Source organism: Trachypithecus francoisi, unplaced genomic scaffold (assembly GCF_009764315.1).
Source record: "Trachypithecus francoisi isolate TF-2019V2 unplaced genomic scaffold, Tfra_2.0 Contig01461, whole genome shotgun sequence".
Taxonomy (NCBI): Eukaryota; Metazoa; Chordata; class Mammalia; order Primates; family Cercopithecidae; genus Trachypithecus; species Trachypithecus francoisi.
Window position 1 is genome coordinate 17,033,639 of NW_022681433.1, and position 13,530 is coordinate 17,047,168.

General features: G+C 43.3%; 1 protein-coding gene across 1 annotated transcript in view; it reads left to right on the plus strand.

Moving 5' to 3' along the window:
- The window catches only part of PARP4 (poly(ADP-ribose) polymerase family member 4), a 100,227-nt gene that overhangs the window by 74,701 nt on the left and 11,996 nt on the right, over positions 1-13,530 (plus strand). The window contains 4 exon segments of the mRNA XM_033236866.1: positions 1,664-1,744; positions 2,710-2,805; positions 3,421-3,543; positions 10,268-11,341. Coding sequence (XP_033092757.1) covers positions 1,664-1,744; positions 2,710-2,805; positions 3,421-3,543; positions 10,268-11,341 — 1,374 coding nt within the window.

Genomic DNA, 13,530 nt, shown 5'->3' on the forward strand with positions numbered 1-13,530 from the left:
ATATGGTTAGTTCCCCAGCAACCAGCCCTCATCCTAGGGCCTTTCTAAAGGTCCCCTCATTAACATAAACTCAGGTGTGGTTGAAGGGTCCTATTAGGAATAGCAAATACATATATTTCTTATGTCTGTAGGAAAATTCAAACTTTTCCTCTGAAGTTTCGATGTTTGGTCTATAAAATAATCCAACAATAGATGAACAGGGGAAAAGACATGCAGATTTCATTATATGTGCAAGAGCCACATGAGACTCAAAGAAGGGCCAGATGAGTGAAGTTTTATACTGTACAGAGGCGGGTAGGGGTGTGGGGCTCCTTGGGGGAGGTGGGACAGGTTGTGGGAGGAAGAGGGGAGGAAACACATGGTGAGCAAAGGCTTTCTGGTGATGCAAATGAAGTCTGGCAGGCAGCAGCTCTCAGAGAGAATAGAAGCACCTCTGGTAACAGTTTCTCTATGATCCCTTTAAAGTATCAGACTTTAGCCTCTTATTCCTGGGAATTCATCTTTCCTAAATCTGGATAAGGCAGATAAGGGGGTCTCAGGGAAAGCCTGTTTGCATCTGCTGTTTATTTCACCGACAGGATTCCTCTGCAGATGCAAATATTCCCTACAGAAGGACTGCTTTCCAGAGCTACTCCTGTGTCTGCTGTCCCTCTAAATAACATCTCAAAATATGCCAAAGAAAGTGTCTTTTTGGGGTGGCCTATTTTAGCTTTTTGCATATCACAATATCACAAATTGTTACCAAGAAGTTTGCACTGGTACTGAATCCACTATAGTTGAGCCTTGAAAGTTCCTAGCCTATATATGCTATTTATGTAGTTTTTTTCTTCAAAGGAGTGTTAATATAACCAGAGAAATCATTTCCCAGACATTGCTGGGTTTTTTTTTTCAAAAATATATTGCTTACTTTTCAGCATTAAATCAGTATCACTGACTTATTAGTTGCCAGTGACTTCTGTATAGAACTTAAGCTCAATATTGCTTTAAAAATTAGATCTTTGTGGGGAACACTAAGGGAGAATAAATTAAAAGAGTATTTTTAGAAGTTAGATCTAAGGGGGAAAGACGGTAAACTAATTTTACCTGGGAAGAGGTCGTTTTCCATAAAGTCACAGCAAGTTGTTCTTCCTCTGTGAGAAGCAGCCTTACCAATGACAAGATTATAAGAGTTGGAATTATGGAAAGTTCCATCTCTCAGTTGTTGGAGAGGAAGCACCTGGTGGTGCAGTCCTCACCCTGCAGAGTGCAGACTATGTTCATGAATGGGCATCCCAGCACCAAGGTGGCTCTTCCTATGGTAGAAAAGAAGTTTTGAACTTTTTAGATAAAATGAATCAGCAAAATGGCCTTTTATAGAAAAAGCAAAACTCTAGGGACAGAAAAGAGATGAGGAGCTGCCAGGGCTGGAGGAAGCTACACAGGAGCACACAGGAACTTTTCAGGGTAAAGAGAATGTTCTGTGCCTTCACTCCAACAGCGGCCACACAACTGTATACATCCCCTAAGACTCATCAAACTGTATATTTAAAAGGAGGGCATTTTACTGTATGCAGGTTATACCTCAAGTTTTAAAATGATGTTCTTTGCAAGTCTTTTATTAGAAGCTATATGAATTTTTTTGTTTGTTTGTTTGTTTTTTTTTGCTTTTGCTGCTTAAACACAGATGATCCACAAGCTGGCAGCCCGAGCTCTAATCAGAGATTACGAAGATGGCGTTCTTCACGAAAATGAAACCAGTCATGAGGTTTGTTCTTTTCATTGTAAAAACTATTAGACATTCTTCTTGAGCATTCTTACATTGATTTATCTGTGGGAATGGAAAGTGAGGTCAGCTGAGTGCAGACTGGTATCAGGGCATTCATCACTGTATCTGTGACACTGTGCCTGGGATGTGGGGTGTGTGGTAAATGTTTGTTGAATGAATTAACAAAAGAGTGGATGTCAGTGGTTTCCAGAAAATTGTCATGTTTTACTGATCAGAAAAAGTCCGAGGAGGGCTCAGAGAACACTCGCTGAGTGCTTGTAGTGGATGTCACCTCAGATCTCTTGTGTGGTAACGTTAGTATTCCCGTCTTACTGATAAGAGGCCTGAGTGTGAAACGCGGAGTGACCTGCCAAAGTCCACCTGACTTGCCCCGTGCTGTGCAGACCAGACCTCAGCAGAGGGGCCCCTCCGCCAGGCCATTGGGACTGCCCACTGTTCTATCAGGGATGAGATCTTCAACAAGGCTGCGCACGTTAGTCCTCAATGCCATCCCCACAAGAAGGTGCCAGCGTGACAGCAGGCCTTGGAGACCCCCACAGTCAGTTCTAGTGACAGACAGTCACCTGGTGGTCTCCCTATTCCCCTCAGATGCCCCTGGGTTGGCAGCCTCTGTGTGCTCTTTTGTTTAAGACCCCTTTATCCTGAACAAATCATTGCATCTTTCCAATTCCTCAGCTTTAAATTGGGAGCCACAGACTGTGAAAGAATGAGGAAGCCCACGGCCCGCAAGAGCTCTCTGTGAACTACAGGGAGCTGAATAATGGAGAGTGACAGTATATATGACTAAGTCGGTTCATCTCATTTTAAAGGAAATATTGAGCCACCGATTGAGATGGGACCTGCAATTCAATATTCAGTCTGAAATATATGAATCTTAAGATGATTTATTGACATAGCTAAATAGAAACAAAACAGGACATGACTTATGTTTTATTCTATCCTAGATGAAGAAACAAACCTTGAAATCTCTGATTATTAAACTCAGTAAAGAAAACTCTCTCATAACACAATTTACAAGCTTTGTGGCAGTTGAGAAAAGGGTATGTATTATTGTTAATTCGAGATTAAATTATTTTACTTATATTTTCCCTTTAAGAGAGTTACCCTTACTTTGATGGTTAATGACGACCCCCACGCCCTGGGCCTGCGAAGCGTGGGTTGCAGACAGGCCAGCAGACCCCACGAGTCCCAGCCTCCCAGTCATGGGGGGCTTCGCTGTTGGGACTTAAGGTGATCTTTCTAAATGACTTGAGCATGTTATCATTTTTAATGTTATAATCATTAGTAATTAGCTAATGTGTGTTTTTCAGATATACTATAATTTTGTTACAGTTTTGGCATTGATCATCTTTTATTAATCCAAGACCCTCAAAAAATAGAAAAGGCCTGGGTTCCCTGAGAGCCCCTTCCGCCTTCATAAGTTTAAGGAAAAATTCACCTAACGTGTCCAGCACAGTGGCCAGCACCTGCCAGCGCTCCGTCAAGAGGAAAGCCACTCCAGCTCCCCACTTTCCCTCACGCTTGTGGCCCATGGCACACACTCCATTCCCACACACCAGCGTGTCCCATACCAACACCCACGGGCTTTAGAGTGTGTAATCATCATTTCATTGGTTAACATCTGTTTGATTTAATCTATTTGTGATTCAATATAGGATGAGAATGAGTCGCCTTTTCCTGATATTCCAAAAGTTTCTGAACTTATTGCCAAAGAAGATGTAGACTTCCTGCCCTACATGAGCTGGCAGGGGGAGCCCCAAGAAGCCGTCACGAACCAGGTAAACGCTGATCACCAAATAAGTTGATATTGTGCTTTTGTTTGTTCACGAAGATGAAGGGAACCCTTTGCTAAAATAGCTCCCTTAATACCTGTACATGGAGTTGTTGTATCCCTGATGATGGAAAATATTCACACATTTATAAAATGTTGAATGATATCATGTTGCATTACAGAGACTTCACAGTGTATGAATGGAGCTGCGTAGACAGACGTCACAGTGTATGAATGGAGCTGCGTAGACAGACGTCACAGTGTATGAATGGAGCTGCGTAGACAGACGTCACAGTGTATGAATGGAGCTGCGTAGACAGACGTCACAGTGTATGAATGGAGCTGCGTAGACAGACGTCACAGTGTATGAATGGAGCTGCGTAGACAGACGTCACAGTGTATGAATGGAGCTGCGTAGACAGACGTCACAGTGTATGAATGGAGCTGCGTAGACAGACGTCACAGTGTATGAATGGAGCTGCGTAGACAGACGTCACAGAGTATGAATGGAGCTGCGTAGACAGACGTCACAGTGTATGAATGGAGCTGCGTAGACAGACGTCACAGAGTATGAATGGAGCTGTGTAGACAGACTTCACAATGTATGAATGGAGCTGTGTAGTACAAAAAGAGAACACCTGTGGCTGCGCTTCTATCATGGGCAAATAGATTGTCAGCCAGGAAGCTAAAGTCATTTAGGTGGTATAACAGGTTTGTCATGAAATTATCAATAAAGTGCTATCTGATAATCTAAATTCACCACCAATATTTCTTCAAGTCTATAGTGCTTTACACTGTGGCCCTTATAACCAGAAATATAATAGAAATTGAAAAATGTGGCTTACATAAAAATTGAAAGACAAATTCAAAAGCAAAGGAACAAAGCAGTGCTGACAACACTCTTAGGTCTCTAGGTTAAAAAAACTAAAATTTCCAAAATTTAAAAATCTAAAATCTGGTCAGGCACCGTGGTTCATGCCTGTAATCCCAGCACTTTGGGAAGCTGAGGTGGGAAAAATCACTTCAGCCCAGGAGTTTGAGACCAGCCTGGGCAACAAAGGGAGACCTCATCTCTACAAAAAGTTTCTTAGGGCAAGCGCAGTGGCTCACACTTTTAGTTCTAGCACTTTGGGAGGCCAAGGCAGCAGATATCTTGAGCCCAGAAGTTCAAGACCAGCCTGGGCAACATGGTGAAACCCTGTCGCTACAAAAAAAATAACAAAAGTTATCTGGGCTTGGTGGTGCATGCCTGTAATCCCAGCTACTCAAGAGGCTGTGGCGGGAGGATGCTTGAACCCAGGAGGCAGAGGTTGCATTAAGCCAAAATGGCACCCTACACTCCAGCCTGGGTGACACAGCGAGGATTTGATCATAAATAAGAAAATAATATATGAAAGATGTTCAATCTCGTTGCTAAAAGAAGTTAAAATGTAAACTGCCATGAGATTCCTTTTTATTTTTTAACTCTGTCAGGTTGGCAAAGATCACAAAAGGTAGATGATTGAAAGGCAATAAAATATAGTGGTTAAGATCACAGGTGCTATGGCCAACTGTTCAGGTCTGAACCCCAGCCCGCACTTCACTCTGTGGGACTTGACCTTCCCTGTGCTTCAGTCCTAATGCACTAGTGGGGAAAGCAATAAAATCCACCTTAGGTGGTTATGAAGAGTTCTAAGACCATTACAACACACGTTTAGCTCGTGGCAGATATTCGATAAATATTAGCTGTATTTATTATTCGCCAAGGCGTCTGAAATGGGTACTGTTGCCCAAACAGATGGGGCAGAAAGCTGACAAGTGGCCTTGGATTTGCAGGGATACTTGCTTTTTTTTTTTTTTTTTTTTTGAGATGGACTGTCGCTCTGTCGCCCAGGCTTGAGTGCAGTGGCATGATCTCGGCTCACTGCAACCTCCGCCTCCTGGGTTCAAGCAATTCTCGTACCTGAGTCTCCTGAGTAGCTGAGATTACAGGTGCGCGCCACCACACTCAGCTTCTTTTTGTATTTTTAGTAGAGACGGGGTTTGACCATGTTGGCCAGGCTAGTCTCGAACTCCTGATCCACCTGCCTTGGCCTCCCAAAGTGCTGGGACTTCACGCGTGAGCCACCGCCCCCGGCCTTGCTTTCTTACAGTGCACCCTTTTGTATATTTTGAATTTCGAACCATGGGCATGGATTGCCCATGAAAGAAAACTAATACTTTAAGCCAACACAAACAAAGAGTTTGGGGAATCAGGAGTAGTAGGAGGTGCATTCAACCAGGCTCAGGCAGCCCTGCAGGCTCACCCACAGGCAGGGCAGATGTTGGCAACATCGTGGGCTCCCACGCTGGTTCAGACTTCCAGGTCAGCCAGAGAACGGGGCTCAGGGCTGCTTGAAGGAAAGCGAGGGACCAAGCTGAGGGGCTGTGACCTGTGGCCTCTCTGTGACGGCACAAGGGGCCCTTGGAGTGCCTTGTTTTGGGGAAAAAAAATCTGATGTATAATTAAGAATCAACTGTTTGTCCTTAAAACGAGAGACTTACTATTAAAATGGGCCCTGGAAAATATATACTTACCTTATATGTGTTTCAAAAACACACACCCAGCAGAAGCTCTGAAAATGGACATGGTCATGGTTGCACAATAGTGTGAATGTGCTTCGTCCCACTAAACTCTAAAATGACTAAAATAGCAAACGTTGTTATATACATTTTTCCCACAACAAAAATTAAATGAACAAAGTAAGAGATAGTCCCCTACACTCTGCCACACACATAAGTACTTTGTTCACAGCAAAGGTCCGGAGGGATGTATGCCAGAGATCAGATACAACATTCTGTATGGTGTTTATTTTCTTCTTTGTGTCTGTCTACTTGTGTCTGCTTGTATTTTCTAATTTTCTCATAGTGCACATGTGTTGTTTATAAATTTTTTTTTTTTTTTTTTGAGACAGGGTCTCACTCTGTTGCCCAGGCTGGAGTGCAGCGGCACGATCATAGTTCACCGCAGCCTCGACCTCCTGGGCTCTAGAGATCCTCCTGCCTCAGACTCCCAGGTAGCTGGGATTACAGGAGTGAGCCACCATGCCTGGACTGTTTATAGAAATTTTTGAAGTTATTTGGTTCTAAATTAATTTACATTTTAATACAGTGTGGTGATAAATTATTTCATACTACATTTGCAAATTCTTTGGATCTTAATACTTCCAGATCCAAACATATCAGATGAAAAATATTGTCCATTAGCTTGATGACTTGAAAGTTTATATTACCTGCAATAATTTTTTTGAATGGACCATCTAATTTAGCAAAAATGTCAAGCCTCTGTTACTGTCCCTCGGTATCTGTTTTACCAAAATGTGGCACCTGCAGCATTCCGCATGGAGTCATGCCACTGAATTCAGTAACAGAAGCCAGCCACAATAGAGCCCGGGACAACCGGGTCTGTTTGGTCCTTCTCGACTCACTGAAACTTGGGGCATTTCCTTATTTGATACGTCTTCATTGTGAAATGAGACCTTCCAGGGAGTGCAACACCTTTTCTGCTGGGACGCGCTCAGCAAGAACAGCACTCTGTGCTGGGGGCTTGTGCCCTCCCGCAGCTACCTCTGGACTTAGGCTCAGTGTCTTCTGCACCAACCCCAAGTCCACTTTGTTCCCTCCCGCTCATGAAAGCACATTGAGAAGAAGCAAGAGGCAGAGATTTTTAAAACCTAGCTCCTAATCCAAGTTTTAAAAGTAACTCATTTGTAAAATTCAATGCTATAACTCTTAGCAAGAAATTGAAGGCACTGAAGCTGAGGGTCCAGAGCCCACGCTGTTCCTTAAATCAGGAGTCTCCAACCCCCAGTCCGTGGCCTGTTAGGAACCGGGCTGCACAGCAGGAGGTGAGGGGCAGTGAGGGAGCATTACCGCCTGAGCTCCGCCTCCTGTCACATCAGCAGTGGCAGTAGATTCTCATGGGAGCCCCGAACCCTGTTGTGAACTACGCATGGAGGGGTCTAGGTGCTCCTTCTGAGAATCTAATGCCTGATGATCTGAGGTGGAATCGTTTCATCCCAAAACCATCTGCCCCACCTCTGTCCATGGAAAAATTGCCTTCCATGAAACCAGTCCCTGCTGCGATAAAGGTTGGGGGCCACACCTTAGGTGATCAAGGTGGGGAAGGGAAAGAGGAAGCAAGTGAGTGATTTTGGCAAATAGAAGAGTCATAATGAGGCCAGGCACGGTGGCTCACACCTGTAATCCCTACACTTTGGGAGGCCAAGGTGGGTGGATCACCCGAGGTCAGGAGTTCAAGACCAGCCTGGCCAACATGGTGAAACCCTGTCTCTACTAAAAAATACAAAATACTATCCAAGAAGCAATTTTATAAAATTAAACAAAAATAACTCATATTTCTCAGTATGATTTTTTTTTTTTTTTTTGAGATGGAATCTTGCTGTGTCACACAGGCTGGGGTGCAGTGACTATTCACAGGCTGTATCACAGAGCACTACAGCTTTGAACTCCTGGCCTCCAGCGATCATCTCACCTCAGCCTCCTGAGTAGCTGGGATGCTCCACAATACCTGACTTAATCAAATTTTTGATCTTTGCAAATCTTACAGGTGAAACATGTGTTGGTTGGTGACTTGTAAGTTTTTGTTTCTTTATGAATGAAAAGGAGCATGTTTTATATTCTTACAGCCCTATGTGTCCCTGTGTGTTATCTGTTCATGTCTTTTATCTTTGTATTGAGATTTCAGTCATTTTCTTATTTATCTTAGGAAAACTTTTTATGTTAGGGAAATTAGCCCTTTGTGCTATGCGTTGTAAAAATGTGTTTCCCAGTTTTCCACATGTTATTTTGATGTTGCTTATTATCTTTTTGTCATGCAGATTTTTAAATGCAGTCAAATTTTTAATCTTTGTGTTTCTTCTTTTTTAGTGTTGTTTTGCTTTTCATCATGCTTAGAAATACCTTTCCTAGTCAGAGATTGTATTTAAAAAATTTTTCTCATTATTTCTTTAAATAGTTTTATGTTTTCATGTTTACATTTAATTTTTCATCCGATTGAAATTTTCCTGGCATACGATAAGAGATATGGAACCAACGTTTTTCTTTTCCAGATGGCTACTCCTTTTCCTCCTATTGACTTGAAACGCCACCTTCATAATGTAGTAATTCTCAGTTTTAGGAGCTATTGCTGGACTTACCTACTCTGTTCCTTGATTCATCTACTATAATTATTGTAATTTTATAAGAGACTTTAATATGTGATAGTTCTAGTCTATCACTATTAGTCTTTTCCAGTTTGCTTCTCTAATTTTTAAAAATTTAACCTCTGGTTAGCATTATTTTTAAATACATCTTTTCATATGTTCTATAATATTAATTATTCAGATGTATACTTGAAATTTGACTGAGTTGGGAAAGGACTATTCCTTTTTTAAATAGTTCATATTCACAGGTAAAATTACAGGCTAATTATTTCAAAAATATCAGGGACTTGTCATCCATATAAAACTGGATTTTATACATGCAACTTTTAAAGGAACACTCTTTACATTTACATTGAAACAATAATAGCAATACAGCATCCCTCAAAATTTGTTTTGCATACATATTGTTCATATTCTGGTATAATTATATGTTCATTTAATTACTTTAAAGCTTTTGGCTGGACACAGTGTCTCACGCCTGTAATCCTAGCACTTTGAGGGGCCAGGCTGAGAGGATCACTTGAGCCCAGGAGTTCAAAACCAGCCTGGTCAACATAATGAGACCACATCTCTACAAAAGAATAATTTAAAAATTAGCCAGGCGTGGTGGCATATGCTCATAGTCCCAGCTACTGGGGAGGCTGAGGCGAGAGGATCGCTTGAACCCAGGAGTTTGAGGCTATAGTGATTGTGATTGCGTCATTGCACTCCAGCTCCGGGCAACAGAGCAAGACTCTGTCTCAAAACTAAATAAAGCTTTTGAGAAGGTTCTTCCATTTTCTTAATATTGCTGTACAGCAGTGTAAAAGACTGGAATAATTTACTTCACATGACTGTCTTATTTGAGGCCTAACTTACCCACTGTGATACTGCTCATTGTAAGATCTTGGGCAAGCCACTTCTGTGCTCCGCAGTTCGCTCCTGTGTAAAATGAGGGGTGTTTAAAATTCCACAATTCTAAGAACTGCGAGAGAAGGTCTTTCAATATATTGATTGCTGATATTCTCTCCAGGTCTCAGCTTCCATGTCTAGAAAAAGAGGGCCTTGTACTAAAATGATCTTGAATGTCTCTCATGGCATTATTTTCTCTCTCTCTCTCTTTCTTTTTTGAGACAGAGTGCTGCCCTCTCACCCAGGCTGGAGAGCAGTGGTACAAATCTGCCCTCATAGCTGGCTCAGCTTCCCACGCTCAAGCACTCCTCCTGCCTCAGCCTCCCAGATGGCTGGGACTATAGGTGGGAGGCACACCTGGCTAATTTTTTATTTTTTGTGAAGATGGAGCCTCGCTATGTCGCCTACACTGTCCTCAAACTCCTAGCCTCAAGCGATCCTTCCTCCTTGGCCTCCCAAAGTGCTGAGATTACAGGCGTGAGCCGCCGCACCCAGCACTAGTGTTATTTTCAGCATCCCAGCTCACATCGATGATCCTGATTCTGGATGAGCAACTGCCTGGTGGGTGGGAAGTCAAGTGCTAGGAAGAATGTGTGCTTGACTGTGCTTTTTATTCTGTGTTTTCCCCTTACATTAATAATTCTCTCTTCTGGGCAGTCTCTTTTAGCATCCTCTGAGTGGCAAGAAGTACGTTCATCCAAACGAAAACTTAGGGCTAAAAGAAGAAAGAAATTATCTCAGCCAGAAGTTTTTGAAGATGTTGAAGAGGATGGCTTAGGTGTACTACCAGCTTTTACATCAAGTTTGAAATGTGGAAGTGTGGAAAAGCTGTTGGATTTAAGTTGGACAGAGTCATGTAAACCAACAGCAACGGAACCGCTGTTTCGGAAAGTCAGTCTACTGGAACCATCTACTTCTAGCCTTTTTGGTGTTTCTGCTCCAGCCTTTGGTTCCTCTCTTCCTCCGGCTGCCCGCCCTCACAGTCCTGCTCCCATGCTTTTTGCCTCACATGGTCAGATAGCTGGTTTTGGTTTTGCTCCTCCTCCCAGACAGTTGGATGCATCTCAATTCAGCCAAGGCCCTGTGCCTGGCAGTTGTGCTGACTGGATCCCACAGTCGGCGTCTTGTCCCACAGGACCTCCCCAGAACCTACCTTGTGTACCCTTCTGTGGCTTTGCTTTTTCAGAGGGCTCACTGAGCTCCACACAGCCTGCTCCACAGCCGCCACCACTTCCTGGAGGCTATACCCCCAGGCCTTCTGCTGGCACCTTCCCTGCCCTAGATTCTCCCCAGCTTCATTTCTCTCTTCCTACAGATCCTGATCCCATCAGAGGTTTTGGGTCTTATCATCCCTCTGTTTCCTCTCCTTTTCATTTTCAACCTTCCGCAGCCTCTCTGACTGCCAGCCGTAGGGTGCCAATAGCCCCTGCCTTACCTAAGACTCTTTGCAGTCAGTCCTGGACTACCCCAGTAGATCTCTGTCTTCTAGAAGAATCAGTAGGCAGTCTCGAAGGAAGTCAGTGCCCTGACTTTGGTTTTCAAAGTTCTGAAACAGAAAGTCCTGAACTATCAGAAGTGCTTCTAGACAGCTGCTTTTTACAAATAAAATGTGATACAGCAGATGACAGTATCCCATGCTTTCCGGAAGTAATAGAGGAGGATGAAATAGTGTGCACACAACACTGGCAGGATGCTGTGCCTTGGACAGAACTCTTCAGTCTACAGACAGAGGTATGTGTCTTATTTTTCCTTAAACCTGTGATTAGCTGGCTTCATAGTTTAGAACAGTGCTATTCAAAGCAGCCGGTCAAGGAACCATCTATCGTCAGTCTGTAGTGAAGTAAGGGGCTTGTGCACTGGGGTCTAAATCATACTGCTGCTTTCATTGAGGAACTCTTGCTACAAAACAAAAGACAGCTGAACGAAACCGTGTGCTTGATGCTGGCTGGTGTTTCTCTACCAACATTAGACCAGAACCTCATGCTGGTGAATGTTACTGTTCCTCACATGAAAATGAACATCCCCGAACAGATGATGGGGTGAAATCTTAATTTCCCAGATTCTAGAACTAATGGATTGTAATCCATTTAAATTTCCCACTGTGAAGTAGAGCACAAGCACTTGTACATATACTCTAAATATTTTCACATAAGGTCATGGGAATACAGCTGTTGTTCAGCATGTATATTGTGTTAGAGCTTATCGTTCCGTTTGTTACGCTAATAAACACCCTGTAGATTTGGCTTCTGCACTGGTACTAAGACCTAATCTTGCACCTGCGATTATTTGTTTTGATGTAAAGTAGTTTAGTGAAATGGAAACGCCTTGATGTAGCATAAAAGTAAGTGTGAGTCCCAGCCCACTTTGTGATTTAGGGCAAGTCAGGTAACCTGTCTGAGCCTCAGTTTCCTCATCCATATAGTGGAGATAATGATAGTGTCTACTTCACAGAGTGGGTTTGAGGTTCAAACAGGATAATGACAGCTGCCCAGTTTCCCTACTTGAGACAGTGCATGCACAAGCCTGCCGCGAGCATACTGCCGGTGGTGAAGAGTGTGGATCCCATGGCCACTCCTGGCTCTGCTGCTGGTTAGCTATGTGACTTTAGACAAATTGCTTCACCTTTCTGTGCCACCATGTTCTCATCTCCAGTGTGGGTGTGATAATAGCTGTTGGGGTGATCAGACCCAACACCAGGTCATGGGGGTGACAAAGTCCGGTGGAGTCAAAGGATTGAGAAAAAGACAGAGAGAGAAAGGTGGGACACCAGTGGGCCATCGCTATCATGGAGGCTGCGAAGGCCCCGAGCTCTGGGAGCCCACAGTATTTATTCGTAATCCAACAAAGAAACAGGCGGTGGGAATGTGGAGGTCGAAAGGACACGTTGCATTAAGCACATGATTTACACCTGTGATGGTTTAGCATTTATATGGAACATGTTCTGCTACTTGAGATAATGGAAATAGGAGCCTAGGAAGGCTAGAAGCAAGGAGCCAGCAAGTCTAGACACATTCCAGAGGACATTATGCAAGCCCTGCCTCAGTTTCCCTCCTAACACTCAGCTTTTTCCCAACAATAGTGCTCTGCAGGAAGTGGCTAAACATATAAAAGAACAGCACTTGGTACCAGTTCTCTATGGGTTGGTACATACTATCACTGCTGTCATTTTTCAAGGTATTGCCATAGATTCTTCAACCTGTGCACCTGCGGAGGGCCACATCCTGCTTTCTGCTCCCTGTGTTAGTTTCCCTAGGGCCTGGATTCTGTGTCCTTTGAGGTTAATATCCCCCCAAGCTCAGGCTTAGCACACCCTCCTCTGCATGTGATGGGGCAGGCAGATGATGGGGGATGCAGGGAAGGTAGTTTTAAATTACATGTTTAATGTAACAATTTTATACTTAGAAAAAAACTGTCATTTTCATATTTCAGACTACATCAGGGTACATTTTTAGGTTAAACAAAAGGAATCATGCTGGAGGTCATAGGCCTGTACAATATAGGGCCTATGACTGATAATCCGATATGGTATACTTAAACATTTGCTAAGAGGTCTATCTTATATTAAGTACTCTTTCCACAAAAGGGAACAAAACAAAACAAAAGGGGTGGAAGAAAAGTTCTGGAAGTGGTGGCTGAGTTTATGCATTGGTGGCTGAGTTTATGGCAGTGGTGGCTGAGTTTATGGCAGTGGTGGCTGAGTTTATGCATTGGTGGCTGAGTTTATGGCAGTGGTGGCTGAGTTTATGCATTGGTGGCTGAGTTTATGACAGTGGTGGCTGAGTTTATGCATTGGTGGCTGAGTTTATGCATTGGTGGCTGAGTTTATGACAGTGGTGGCTGAGTTTATGGCATTGGTGGCTGAGTTTATGGCAGTGGTGGCTGAGTTTATGGCATTGGTGGCTGAGTTTATGACAGTGGTG